The following is a 14,814-nucleotide window of genomic DNA, read 5'->3' on the forward strand; positions in this document are numbered from 1 at the left end:
GCCCTGCTAATCATGGGGAAATGGAGCCATCGCTCCTATCCTGTGCTAGAAATCTATACACCAGCTACTTCCCTTCTGAGTTAGCTCACGCTGAATCAGATTGCTTGCACATGCAGCATCCCAATCAAGTCTAAGTTGAGCTCCGATCCCATAGTCTTGGCATCATATCGATGGTCTACTTTCACCTTCATGTGTTTACCTTCCACAACCATTGCTTTAACCCACCTACAGCTAAAACTTCATCCATACCTTTACCAACCTCAAGATCGACTATTCTGATGATCTCCAGGCTCGGCCTCCATCCTTATAAACACCCATTCATCCAGAATCCTGCTGCCTGTGTCTTAATGCAATCCAAATGATCTTCAGTCATCATACCAGACTGTGCTGATCTGCATTTTCTCCTAATTCTCCCATGCCTCCAGTTTAAAATGATAATCCTCTTGCAGCTGCTCTGTGACATCCTTGACCCGGGCACTAGGGAGACAATATACCATCCTGGAGTCATGTCTGTGGCCACTGAGACACCTGTCTGTTCCTCCAACTAATGACTCTCCTGTCACTATTGCTCTTTCTTTCCTTTTCTTCCCTTCCTGTGCAGCTGAGCCACTCGTGGTGCCAGAAACCTGGCTCTGACCGCACTCTGCCCTCATCAGCTTCCAAAATGGAGAACTGATTTCTGAGCGGGATTCCCGGTGTCTCCTGAACTACCTGCCTAGTTCAGTTGGATTGCCTGCCAGTCACCCATTTCCTCTCTGCTTCCAGACTCCTTAGCTGCAGTGTGATCATCTCTTTGAACGTTCTATCCACATAGTTCTCAGCCTCACGGTTGCGTCACTGTAATTCCAGCCACTGTTAAAGCTCTGAAAGAAGTCTCACAACACCAGGTTAAAGTCCAACAGGTTTATTTGGTAGCACAAGCCACAAGCTTTCAGAGCACAGCCCCTTCATCAGATGAATGGGAGTTCTGTTCAGAAACAGAGCATATAAAGGCACAAACTCAATTTACAAAATAATGGCTGGAATGCGAGTCTTTACAGGTAATCAAGTCTTAAAGATACAGACAATGTGAGTGGAGAGAGAGTTAAGTACAGGTTAAAGAGATGTGTATTGTCTCCAGCCAGGACAGTTAGTGAGATTTTGCAAGCCCAGGCAAGTCGTGGGGGTTACAGATAGTGTGACATGAACCCAAAATCATGGTTGAGACCATCCTTGTGTGTGGAACTTGGCTGTCAGTCTCTGCTCAGCGACTCTGTGTGGTCTTGTATTGTGAAGGCCGCCTTGGAGAACACTTACTGAAAATCAGAGGCCGAATGCCTGTGACCACTGAAGTCCTCCCCAACAGGAAGAGAATACTCTTGCCTGTTGGGGAATACTTCAGCAGTCATGGGCATTCAACCTCTGATTTTCGGGGAAGCGTTCTCCAAGGTGGCCTTCACGCTACACGACAACACGGAGTCGCTGAGCAGAGGCTGATATCAAAGTTCCGCACACATGAGGACAGCCTCAACTGGGATCTGGGGCTCATGCCACACTATCTGTAATCCCTACAACTTGCCTGAGCTTGCAAAATCTCAGTAACTGTCCTGGCTGGAGACAATACACATCTCTCTAACTTGTGCTTAATCCTCTCTGGACTTACATTGTCTGTACCCTAAAGACTTGCATTATTTTGTAAATTGAGTTTGTGCCTTTATATGCCCTGTTTCTGAACAGAACTCCCATTCACCTGATGAAGGAGCAGCACTCTGAAAGCTTGTGACTTGTGCTACCAAATAAACTTGTTGGACTTTAACCTGGTGTTGTGAGACTTCTTACTGTGCTCACCCCAGTCCAATGCCAGCATCTCCACATCAAGCTCTGAAACCCAGAGCTCAAGTTTCAACAGCTGGCAGCACTTCCCAAACATCTAGGGCACCAGTAGCATCTACAAGTTGCCACATATTATAGGCTACACTTTCCATTCAATCGAGCTGCCTTGCCCTACCCTATCTTACATCCCTTATGTTAACTTTACCTGTGGATACTTAGTCATTGTGTAGTGTGAGTTCTAGTTCCTTTTCCATGGGTTTCCATGTCATGCATGCCTTGTCATACAGAAGAAGACATTAAGGTTCAAGTGAAATGCCATTTTATGTCAGTTCCTCTTTAATTGTCCTTGATGGTTTACATTATTAAACATGTGTTTATTTATTATTATGCCCATATTTATAAATGGAGATCTTGCTGAACTTCTTGTAATTAGGTAGGGTTCGTTAATGACTTGTGTTTGATGTTCTTTTAGATGTCACAGACCCAGTGGTTATCCCCAGAGGAAAGGGAACAGCTTCTACCAGAATTAAAAGCAGCCGGGTGGGAGGAGGTTGAAGACAGAGATGCGCTTTTTAAGGAATTTTCATTCAAGAATTTTAACCAGGTGCAGTATTTTGTAATCTTAAAAATAATTACTATGACTTGGCAATAATCCGCTCAGAAACATGTGCATTCTTTTGCTCCATGTGAAACCCACGTCAGAAATGAGGACTGGGATTTTCCTGTCCCGTCGAGGAGGTAGGCGCCATGGGAGAATCAGCAGCCTGCAGGATGGTGGGTGGGGCTGGAAACTGCTGCCCCAGAAGTTTGTGATTTATCTGGGTTTGATCAGTATCTATAAGTGAATTGTTCAATAATAACGCGAATGAAATTAATTAAAGCTTATATTAAGATGATGTAGGGCTGAAAATCCTCCTAATAATTAATGTCAGTCTGAAAACAGTCGTTTTTACTTGTGGCAAAATTGATAATAGGAATTGGTTCATTAGAGCCCTACTTTCCAACCTCTAGCATCTGAATCTAAAATTAGTGGAGACCAATGGGATGAAAATCTCCAATCATTGATTTATGAGCTAGTTATGGACTATCATAGAATCTCTACAACGCAGAAGGAGGCCATTTGACCCATCGAATCTGCACCAACCACCATCTCACCCAGACTCTCTTTCTGCAATCCCTCATATTTATCTTGCTAATTCCCTGACACTAGGGTCAATTTAGCATGGCCAATCAACCTATCTCGTACATCTTTGGGTGTGGGAGGAAACCGGAGCACCCGGGGGAAACCGGGGAGAATGTTTGCTGTTACTCGGGGGATAACTATAGAGTTCACGGTGGGAGATATAGGAGGGATGTCCAGAGGTAGTTTCTTTACTCAGAGAGTGGTTGGAGTGTGGAATGGACTGCCTGCTGTGGTAGTGGAGTCGGACACTTCAGGATCTTTCAAGCGGTTATTGGGTAGACACATGGAATACACCAGAATGATAGGGAATGGGATAGCTTGATCTTGATTTGTGACAAAGCTCAGCACAACATCGAGGGCTGAAAGGCCTGTACTGTGCTGCATTGTTCTATGTTCTATGTAATGTGCAAATTCCACGCAGTGACCCAAGGCCAAAATTGAACCTGGGTCCCTGGTGCTATAATGCAGCAGTGCTAACCACAGTGCCACTGTGCCACCCTAGTATTGTCCTTTGATTCTTGACCTGTTCAGGTTACCTAATCTCATCTAGTGCTGCAGCCTGCATCAGTGTTCCAGTGATGGGAGGGGACAAATGCATCTCGATGGTTACTCTTAGTTTCGATTGGAATACGGTATGTCAATCTTTGGCAAAAAGAAGATTGAACCCAGCTCGATGGTCACCGGTATCATAGTCAGAAGTGAGGTGCCTTTACTTGTGCCTTGTAGATGGTGGATACGCTTTGGGGAGTCAGAAGGTGATTTACTTGCCGCACTATTCCTTGCTTCTGACCATTTTGGAAGGTAGAAAGTGGAGAGAGAGTATAAAGAAATTCTAAAGGAGGTGTAGGAATAGAGGAACCTTGCTGTATATGTATGTAAGTCATTGAAGGTGGCAAAGCATGTTGAGAGGGGTGAATAAAGCATATTTTTGATAAGGGCATTGAGTACAAAAGTAAGAAAATGACTCTGAACTTGTATAAGACACTAGTTAGACATTTAACTGGGCACCATACTTGAAGAAAGATGTGAAAACTTTGGAAACCATAGAGAGGAACTGCAGAAGAATGATGCCGGGGATAAAAATCTAAATGTGAGGATAGATTGGAGAGATTGGAATTGTTTTCCTTTGAGAAAGGACGGTTGAGAGAAGGCTGACTTGATATAGATGTTTAAGTTCCTGAGGGATATGGACAGGGTAAATAGTAAGTACCTGTTCCGCTCAAGAAATATCAAGAGCTAGAGGGCACAGATTCAGAATTATTAGCAAAAGTCGTAAAAGTGATGTGAGGAAGTGGTAAAGTTGAGGGTGGTTGGAGTCTGGAACAAACTTCCTGAGAGGGTGATGGAGACATCTTTACTCAAGGCGATCAGAAGGGAAAAGTTTTGAAAAAGAGTCATACAGACTCGAAACATTAACTCTGTTTCTTCCTGTCCAGGCCTGCTGATGGGGTTTTTCCAGCATTTTCTATTTTTATTTCAGAGTTCCAGCACCTGCAGTACTTTGCCCTTATTCAACAGGGAATTGGACTGCTGTGTGAAAAGAGAATGTGCAAGCTTGTGGGAATAAGGCAGAGGAGTGGGACTAATTGGAATGCAATTTCAGAGAGCAGTGCAGATTTGATGAGCCAAATGGCCTCCTTCTGTACTTTAAAGATAGAATTATTTTTATTGTGGTGAAATTGATTTTATTTCTGGCTCAGCAAGACATGTATGTTTTGTGGATTCTGTAACTTTTTTCTTTGAAATTCATGTTTAATGTTGTGCCAAGCCAGATCTCAGGCAGCTGCTTTTGGGCTTTTGGGTTTCTTACTGAAAGGGAATGTAAGGCTCACAAGGAGACTGGCAAAAGTGATTATTTTTATTCTAGTGGAAACGGGAAGTGTTGCAAATGATCAGTGTGTCAGGTGGCATCTACGTCAAGAGAAACTGCTCAATGCCCCTTTGTCAGAACTAGTGGCATGGTGGCACAGTTGTTTGCACTGCTGCCTCACAGCACCTCACAGCGGGTTCAATTCCGGCCTTGGGTGACTTTGTGGAGTTTGCACGTTCTTCCAGTGACTGCATGGGCTTCCTCTGGGATTTCTGGTTACCTCCCACAGTCCAAAGGTGTGCAGGTTTGGTTGATTGGTCTTGATAAATTGCCCAAAGGTGGGTAAATAAGTGGGGTTACAGGGCTAGGGCCTGGGTGGAATGCTCTGTTGGAGATTGGTGCAGACTGGATGGTCCAAATGGCCTCCATATGCACTGTAGTGATTCTATGAATAGTGTGTGTCTTTGTCCTGAAGAATTAACTCTGTTTCTGTCTCCACAGATTCTGCCTAGCTGCTGAGTATTTCCAGCATTTTCTGTTTATATTTCAAATTTCCAACATCTGCTGTACTTTGCTCCCCTATTATATGCTTCATGCTCTGCAGTTAGGTTCAATTTCAAATGAGAAAATATTTATTACTGAATGTAAAATGTAATTTTTCTGTTAACATTGGTTCTAATTTGCTGGATGGTTTTTGCCATTTTTACGCATGGAAGTAAAATCAAGAGTTATGAGCCAATGAAATCTGTCACTATTAGTTCAAGATAATATCATTTGTATGTAGGATTATGTTTATACTTGTGAGGTTCAAGTCTTTTGGTTGTTGCTTTCGAGTTATTGCATAACTTTGATTCAAAGGAGAGGAGCAGGTTGCATAATATGAATGACCAAGTTGTGTGTAGCTGTCTCACAAAACCACAGTTGTAAAGTGTAATCTACTGAAATCTGAGCTTTCAATGGGCTTTCTAAATGGAGGGTTGGAGTTCAATAGCCAAGACGTTTTACTGAACCTATATAAAACAGTTTGACCCCACTGTGATTATGGTTCCCAATGCTGGGAACCTAAAGAGTGTAAGGGGGAGGGTTAAAGGTGGGCTGAGGGAATTAGGGGCTCTGAAACAAGAGAAGCATCAGGCTCATGGTTTCTCTCCTTGGTCCTGGGCTATCGACCAAGAACTGGAAAATGAGATCAGTCTGGATAGCTTTTGCAGCTGCCTACGAGATGGTTCAAATGGTCTCCTTCTGTGCCATAATCTTTCCATGTTTCTCGTTGAATGAGGTTTTAAATTTGCTGAAATTGATTTGTTGATTTAGGTGAATTGAATTGGCACCAATGTACACATTCCAGTACGCTAATTCCATCAACTGCTCTCGCACACCTCTGCTTTCCCTCTGGCTGTCTCTTTGTTCCTCATGAAAGAGTTGACAGGATTTTATACCGCTTTTACCATCCCTCTCTTCCATTTCTTGGATCCAATGAAATTTTTATGGCTACCTGGGACCTCTAATTGTAATAACGTTCTGACCTAAAAGATCCCGATTTTTGTGCCGTTACACATACAAAGTATAGAGGGTGGTTATGCTTCCTCTTTAATTGAGGGACTTGCTCTGAATCCTGCCCAAGAGGGGTGGAGGGCAGGTTGTTTTACTAGATGGAAGATGTAAGATGTTCACACCTGTAGACAATGTCAGGAATATCTGTGCTGACTGAGGGTAGACCGTTAAGTCAGGATTTCCAGGCCTCGCTCATCTTGAAACCAGAAAATCCCATCCGAGGTCAATGGACTTTTCTGTGATCCGCCCCTCACCCTTAGCCTCTAAATCTCCGAGCCGCTTTTAGACATGTCGAGTTTTCTCTACGGTCATCCTTTAAACTGTCTATTTAGATGGAGTCTGGGGACTAAAGGATAGATAATTAACATTTCTTTCTAGATGCTAGACACGTGTGATTCCCCTTGCTATGGACTTGGGATTTGAGCAGAAAAGAGTCCATGGCAAGCTTTTGTGGTAATGTTTTTACAGGGTCATGTGAGATATATCATGAACCTGAAAGAAATAGATAAGTCTGCAAGAATCTGAGAGGGAGAGAGCAGAGAATAGAGGCAGCCAGCCTCTGTTGTTCATCACATAGAATGAGGGTGCGAACTTGCACTCTGATTGAAGAGACCAAGTTCACGAGGATTTAAATGGGGCTGAAAAATTCACCTAGGTTTGGGTAAGAGGAGGAATTGCCAAGGTAATCTTCACTGTCAAAGTCAGTTCGGGGACTAGAAGTTATCCAGCTGGAAAAGGAAAAGAAAGCAAACCATCAGGAGCTAAGAATAGCTTTGGATCGGTTCGTGGAGAATGAACTGTCCACTTAATAGACAGAATAAATCGCAGAATCCCTGCAGTGCAGAAGAGGCCATTTGGCCCATCGATACAGCAGTGCTGACCACTGTGCCATTAAAATATAACCCTGGAGGAAGATTTTTAGTAATTTTAATAGGGAGATTTATCTGTAGTGTAGAATTTAATTTGTCTATGGAAAATGTTTAGTCATTGTTTTTAGCTTGGTTACTACAGTAAAAGTCTTAAAACTTGGAACGTTATTGTGTGATCCTTCCAGTCAGTCACTGGAAATTCAGATATCTTTTTAAAAACTATATAGGTCTGCAAATTGCACTAATGCCTATTCTGCCACTCAAAATTTCAATGGGCGAACTTGCTTTCACGAATGAGTAATATAACATTGCTTCAACAGTTTACTGTTGGTCACCGTGTAGGTATGCCTGGTTTTCTATCTTCTACCCTACCACTAGGCATTCACTAAAATCTGCTGCATTTTTTAGAAAATTAGAAGATAGGAGCAGGAGGAGGCCCTTTGAGCCTGCTCCGCCATTCATCATGAACATGTCTATTGCCCAATTCAGTAGCCTATTCCTGCCTTCTCCCTAGAACCTTTGATCCCATGCGTCCCAAGCACTATATCTAGCCGCCTCATGTTCAATGTTTTGGCATCAATTATTTTGTGTGGTAATGAATTTCACAGGCTCATCACTTTGGGTGAAGAAATGTCTCTTCATCTCAGCCCTAAGTAGTCCACTCCAAATGCTCAGACTGTGACCCCTGGTTCTGGACTTCCCTCACCATCGAGAATCCTCCCTGCATCTACCCTGTCTAGCCCTGTTTGAATTTTAACAGTCTTTATGAGATCCCCCCTCATTTGTCTGAACTCCAGCAAAAAGAATCCTAACCTAGTCAATCTCTCCTCATACATCAGTCCTGCCATCCCCGGAATCAGCCTGGTAAATCTTTGCTGCACTCCCTTGAGAGCAAGAACATCCTTCCTCAGAAAAGGAGACCAAAACTGGACACAATATTCTAGGTGTGGTATCACTAAGGCCCAGTATAATGGCAGCAACACATCCCTGTTCCTGTACTCGAAACCTCTCGCAATGAAGACCAACATACCATTTGCCTTCTTTACTGCCTGCTGCACCTGCATTCTTACCTAAAGTGACTAGTGCAAAAGGACACCCAGCTCCCACTTCACACTTGCCTCTTCTTGGTAAGAAGGCAGATAATTTTTGATTTGGTTCAGGATATGCTGGAGCTGCCTTATTTTAAAGCAGAATTTTCTCACAATGGCAGCAAGTCTCCATTATCTTTTGGAGTTTTCTTTTCACTGTCACAATGGTTGTACGTGGCTTGCAAAGAAAAACTTGCACTCATACAACACTTTTCATGATAACTGGATGTCTTTACAGCTAATGAAGTACTTTTGAAGGGTATTCGCTGTCGTAATGTGGGAAATGTAGCAGCCAATTTGTGCAAGGCAAACTCTCATAAACAGTAATGTGATAATATCCAGATAATCTATTTTTCTTTTATGATGTTCACTGAGGGCTAAATATTGGCCAAGACACTGGCGACAACTCCCTTGCTCTTCTTTAAATCATTTACATCCACCCAGGCAGACAGATGGGGCCTCCCTCAGTTAAACTTCTAATCTCCATAGTCAGCGGACTGGAATGTCAGCCTTGAATATTGGGCCCAGACCCATGTGACTCCGAGGTGCGAGTGCTACCAACTGGGCCATGTCTGATAGTTTGATCGGACAAAAGCTTTTGCCCTGTTAGTTCTTTCAATTGAACATCACATCACTGTCACTGGTTAAGCCATCAGTTGGAGGGGAATCAGACATTTGCAAGCATGGGAATTTCAAAAGGATTAGTGTTCTTGGATTTTTATTCCCCATGGCAAATTGTTTCAGGTTTTTGTGATCGGAAATAAATATCTGAGGCTCGCAGGAAACTGCTGTGAATACTATAAATATAATTTTATCCATTGAAGTAGAACCTTTACTATATGTTCATGGTGCCAGTGAATAAAAGCCAAAGCCGTACACCTGTGGAATGCATTGGATATCTTGTACTGTGTAAAGAACAGAAAAACTTGGTTTTGTCTCCGTCTGCATATGTGGCAAGAAAGAACATGCATTTATAGGTTGCCTCATTATCCTTATATGATTCACAACCAGTGAATTATTTTTGAACAGTCGTGACTGTTATGTGGATGAACAGTGTATACAACATAGAACATTACAGCGCAGAACAGGCCCTTCGGCCCACGAATTGTGCCGACCAGTTTTTTTAAAAAAAAACACTGACCCACAAATCTAAACCAATCCCTTTTCGTCCATAAACCTATCCATAGATCTCTTAAACGCCCCCAAACTAGGCGCATTTACAACCGCAGCAGGCAGGGCATTCCAATCCCTCACCACCCTCTGGGTAAAGAACCTACCCCTGACATCCGTCCTATAACTACCACCCCTTAATTTAAATTCATGCCCCCTCGTGCTAGCATTCACCATCCGAGGAAAAAGGCTATCACTATCCACCCTATCTAAACCTCTAATCATCTTATATGTTTCAATAAGATCCCCTCTTAGCCTCCTTCTTTCCAGCGAAAACAACCCCAAATCCCTCAGTCTCTCCTCATATGACCTCCCCTCCATACCAGGCAACATCCTGGTAAACCTCCTCTGCACCCTCTCCAAAGCCTCAATGTCCTTCCTGTAATGTGGGGACCAGAACTGCACACAGTACTCCAAGTGCGGCCGCACCAGAGTTGTGTACAGTTGCAACATGATGCTGCGACTCCTAAATTCAATCCCCCTACCAATAAACGCCAAGACACCGTACGCCTTCTTAACTACCTTATCTACTTGATTCCCAACCTTCAGGGATCTATGTACACATACACCTAGATCCCTCTGCTCCTCCACACTATTCAAAGTCCTCCCGTTAGCCCTACACTGAACACATCTGTTACTCCTACCGAAATGAATTACCTCACACTTCTCCACATTAAACTCCATCCGCCACCTCGCGGCCCAGCTCTGCAACCTATCTAAGTCACCCTGCAAACTATGACACCCTTCCTCACAATCTACCACACCACCGACTTTGGTGTCATCAGCAAACTTACTAATCCACCCAACTATACCCTCATCCAGATCATTAATAAAAATTACAAACAGCAGTGGCCCCAAAACAGATCCCTGAGGCACACCGCTCGTAACCGTACTCCAGGACGAATATTCACCATCAACCACCACCCTCTGTCTCCTATCTGCCAGCCAATTCCTGATCCAAGTACCTAGATTATCCCCAATCCCATACATCTGCATTTTCTGCAGAAGCCCACCATGGTGAACCTTATCAAACGCCTTACTAAAATCCATATATACCACGTCAACTGCCTTACCCCTATCCACCTCTTTGGTCACTTTCTCAAAGAACTCAATAAGGTTAGTAAGGCACGACCTACCTGCTACAAAACCATGCTGACTGTCTCTAATCAGTTCATTACTCTCCAGATAACTATAAATCCTATCCCTAATAATTCTTTCTAAAACCTTGCCCACAACAGAAGTGAGACTCACCGGTCTATAATTCCCGGGGAAGTCTCTGTTCCCCTTCTTAAACAATGGGACAACATTCGCTGTCCTCCAATCTTCCGGTACTATACCAGAGACCAACGATGACCTGAAGATCAGAGCCAGAGGCTCTGCAATCACCTCTCTAGCCTCCCAGAGAATCCTAGGGTAAATCCCATCCGGACCAGGGGACTTATCTATTTTCAAGCCCTCTAGAATATCCAGGAACAGTATAGCACAGGAACAGGCCATTTGGCCCACCAAGGTTGCGTCAGTAAGTGGTTTCTATCCCTCTGATCACCTCCCCTTCATGTGTCTATCAGGATGAATGTTACTACGGTGGCTGCTTCCACCACCTTCACTAGCATTGCGTTCCAGACACAATTGACAAGATGCCATAAACAGCATTTGTTTGAGAATCACAGGCATTGCACTCTGTGTGCACACACTGCTTCAGCATGCTTATTGATTTAAGACTGAAATTAATGGGGAAGGTTGAGGGGGATGTGGTCTAGTCCCCTCTTCCTAGCCAGATGAAGGTCATGAATGTGGTGGTGGCAAAATTACAAAATGTGTTATTTTTCAGGATCAAAACAGCTCTTTGAAAATGTGCTATGCAGAGAACGACAAAGAGGTTGGCTAAGTAGGTTAGAAACGTTGAATGTTTAAAAAGTAAGAGGAGGCGATTGGCCTGTTGTCTGCGCTGGCTGAAAAAGAGCTAATCCCCCCAATCCCAATACTCAGTTCTTGATCTGTAGCCCAGGAGTGCGTACCCTTCAAGTGTATATCCAAATGTGTTTGAAATGCAGTGAAAATTTCTGCCTCTAGTCCCCTATCTGATGGTGGTTTCCAGGAGTACCCCCCACCACAACCATACTCTGGATGAAAACATTTCTCCTCAACTTCCCTCTAATCCTTCTACCAGTTGCACTAAATCTGTGCTCCCTGGTTACAAACCTGCCTGTTAATGGAAATAGGTGCTTCCTATCTGCTCCATCTTCTAATCTGTTTTTCCAACAGAACACCGCAGGAATGGTCAGGCTGGTAAAGCCACCAATAAATAGAGGGGTCTACTTTAATGAACAAGGAATGAATGCCAGTGTGGTGTGGTGCTGAACAATACAGAGCTGAAAGGGCCAGGTTTGGCCCTTGATCTGTGTTGACATAGCAGAGAGGTGCTGCAGTTGACTTTGATTTTCCCAATCCAGAGTTTTACCCTGATTGTTATTTAATAATTTCTGCCTAATCTCCGTGGACATCAGTGAATTGTCTGCCGTCCATCTTCAGTTGAATAACTGCCCAGATGAGTTGCCAGAGGCTGTTAGTGCCTTTTGAATTTCTGACCTCAGAATTGTAAATGAAAAAGGAATATTACTCTGTCAACCTTAACAAGATTTTCATTTTGTGTCTCATTCATGGCCCAAAAGGATCAGCATGGCTACGTTGCGAAGGGAAACCAAATCATGAGGCTCTCATTTTAGACAAATTTGGTTTTGGCAAGTGAATCTTTTGCTAATTATCAAAGACTGGGTGATGATTGGTTGCAGGTGTAACCCACATGTATGGTATTTGACCCCTCGCGGTAAGCTAAATAAATTCACTAATTTTAATCAATGATTAAATTATACAGCCTAATAATAAAAATATGATAAACCTTTACAGGTAGGATTCAATGTTTTTACCTATTCTCAGTTCTACTTTAAAAGCTTTGACTTTTAAAAAGGTTTGACTTAAAAAACAGACTTATCACCTTACTGATGAACTGTTCCAAGCTCTGTTCTGAATTTCAGCAGATTCTTGTGTATAACCAGGCTTCTTTTTGGAGTCCCAATCCCATTTTAACCTTTCATTTTGCCATTCTTCCTACACAGATATTTTAAGTGCGTTGCGTGGGCGAGTGCAATGATGTCTCAGTGTCTGTTGAGACAGTTCTTGGCTGATTCTTGCAGAAGCTGGCAAGGCCAATTGTGACATGCAGCCAAGAGTTCTTTAGTTTGTTTTTTGCTGGACTGCAACTTTTCTTGTCGATTTTAATTAGGTAAAAGCAAAGTCACGCTCCTTTGAAGTTTTGAGTTAGTTGTCTTTGTTTTTGATCAATTCCCCTTCCTAAAGTCAAAGCAGCCTTATGCTGACTTGAAGCTTGAAATTACACTTTTGCGGGGGAAATAATGTAAAAGCGTGTAACGTTCTTATCTGAGTTCTTCTCCACCTGAAGATTTTTTTAAAAAGGAAAACAACTGCACGAAATAACAGAGAAATATAATTTAGACATCATGCTGTTATTTTGTTTGAACTGCTGCGATTGACAATTTCATTATTGGCGCTTTACCCTGCACTAGCAAAGCAGAGTAACCAACAAAAGAAATGAATGTATGGTAGGTAATTGTCTGTTGCGACCATGATAGGAAATTTTGGATACAAAACTGTCCCGTTACTCCATGCTCCAGCACATTGTACAGCAAGGGGAGGGTACATGTGGGCTGGAGATCCTCTTATCAAATCATAGCACTGATAGAGTCTGTAGCATGTGATGTAGATCTGTTCTTCTCCTGACAGGTGGATCGCAAGTGTTTCGTTTGCATTTTCTGTTATTGAATTTCATATCCGTTTTCCTTTTTGCCTTTCTTTCCCATCTTTTTTCTTCTTCCCGTGCATATCCAAAATATTACTTCACCCACCATTGTTTGTACACATTTGTTGTTATTTACTTGTCTCAACTACACATTTTATGGAGTTTCTTTTTATATCGGCTATTTTTTGTTAAACAACTTGCAGGTTACTTGCACCAGTCACAAAGAGGGAATAGGTTACCCGGCTCTCTCTCTCTCTTTCCTCTTCTCACCTTTTGTTCTCTTGCATTTTTACAATAATGTCCTCTAACTTTTAGTCTTTAGTTTTGATGAACTGTTCTCCCTCAATTTATATTGTATACCTGACGGCCCAGTGTAGGGCTACTCTTAGCGAATGTCCACAGGATGGTTTACTTTTTTTACTTGAAAGTGGAATAGATTTTAACATATGATCATTTTAGAGTTGGAGCCTGTAGCAGACACTTTTGTAAGTACTATTCTGGGCACTGGGTGAGATGACCTTTTGGACTGTTGTATAATGTATCTTCAACTGTATTATTTGGCCTGTGATACAAACTCCAATCTTATAGATGTCTTTGAAGTTTTCAATTGTGAAATGACATTTTAGCATTGATTTTGCCAAATCGCAGCCATTTCTAAATTAGTTTAAGTTTATTTATTAGTGTCACAAGTAGGCTTACTTTAATGCAATATTTTAAATGCAATAACATTAGAACATAGAACATAGAACATTACAGCGCAGAACAGGCCCTTCGGCCCTCGATGTTGCGCCGACCAGCTTTTTAAAAAAAAAACAACACTAACCCACTAATCTAAACCAATCCCATTTCGTCCATAAACCTATCCACAGATCTCTTAAACGCCCCCAAACTAGGCGCATTTACAGCTGCAGCTGGTAGGGCATTCCAGTCCCTCACCACCCTCTGGGTAAAAGTGTGAAAATCCCCAAGTTGCCACACTCTGGTACCTGTTTGCATACACTGAAGGAGAATTTAGCATGACCAATGCACCTAACCAGCACGATTTTCGGACTGTGGGAGGAAACTGGAGCACCCGGAGGAAACCCACATAGACACGGAGAGATTCAGCACAGACAGTGACCCAAGCTGGGAATCGAATGCAGGCCCCTGGCGCTGTGAGGCAGCAGTGCTAACCACTGTGCTGCCCTTATTTCACATGATTTTAAAGTTCTTCCTTCATTCGTCCTGTTTTAAAATGGACACACGTGTTGGGGCACTGTACTGTAGATGCACTAATCTATTCAGTACATTTCCCAGGTTATTTCTTTATGAGGATGCTGATTAGGGATTGAATATTTTGCTCAGATCTGACGGCAAGAATTGAGCTTAATCTGTGCTTTGCTGTTCGTGTGTGCATTTTTTCTTTCAAGAGCCTGCTATGCAATCAAGAACTAGAACCGATCCTCATATTCTTTTACCCCTTGATTTCCCCAGCTTGGCAAACTAAGGTTGGTTATAGTGTCTCCATGGCC

At 42.8% G+C, this 14,814-nt stretch overlaps 1 protein-coding gene across 1 annotated transcript in view; it reads left to right on the forward strand.

The window, feature by feature from the left end:
* The window catches only part of LOC145351801 (pterin-4-alpha-carbinolamine dehydratase 2), a 54,234-nt gene that overhangs the window by 12,361 nt on the left and 27,059 nt on the right, over nucleotides 1-14,814 (forward strand). The window contains exon 3 of the mRNA XM_080201449.1: nucleotides 2,285-2,416. Within this exon, the coding sequence (XP_080057575.1) occupies nucleotides 2,285-2,416 (132 nt within the window). The remainder of the gene's footprint in view (nucleotides 1-2,284; nucleotides 2,417-14,814) is intronic.

The sequence above is a fragment of the Carcharhinus amblyrhynchos genome, chromosome 13 (assembly GCF_965287045.1).
Source record: "Carcharhinus amblyrhynchos chromosome 13, sCarAmb.v2.hapA, whole genome shotgun sequence".
NCBI lineage: Eukaryota > Metazoa > Chordata > Chondrichthyes > Carcharhiniformes > Carcharhinidae > Carcharhinus > Carcharhinus amblyrhynchos.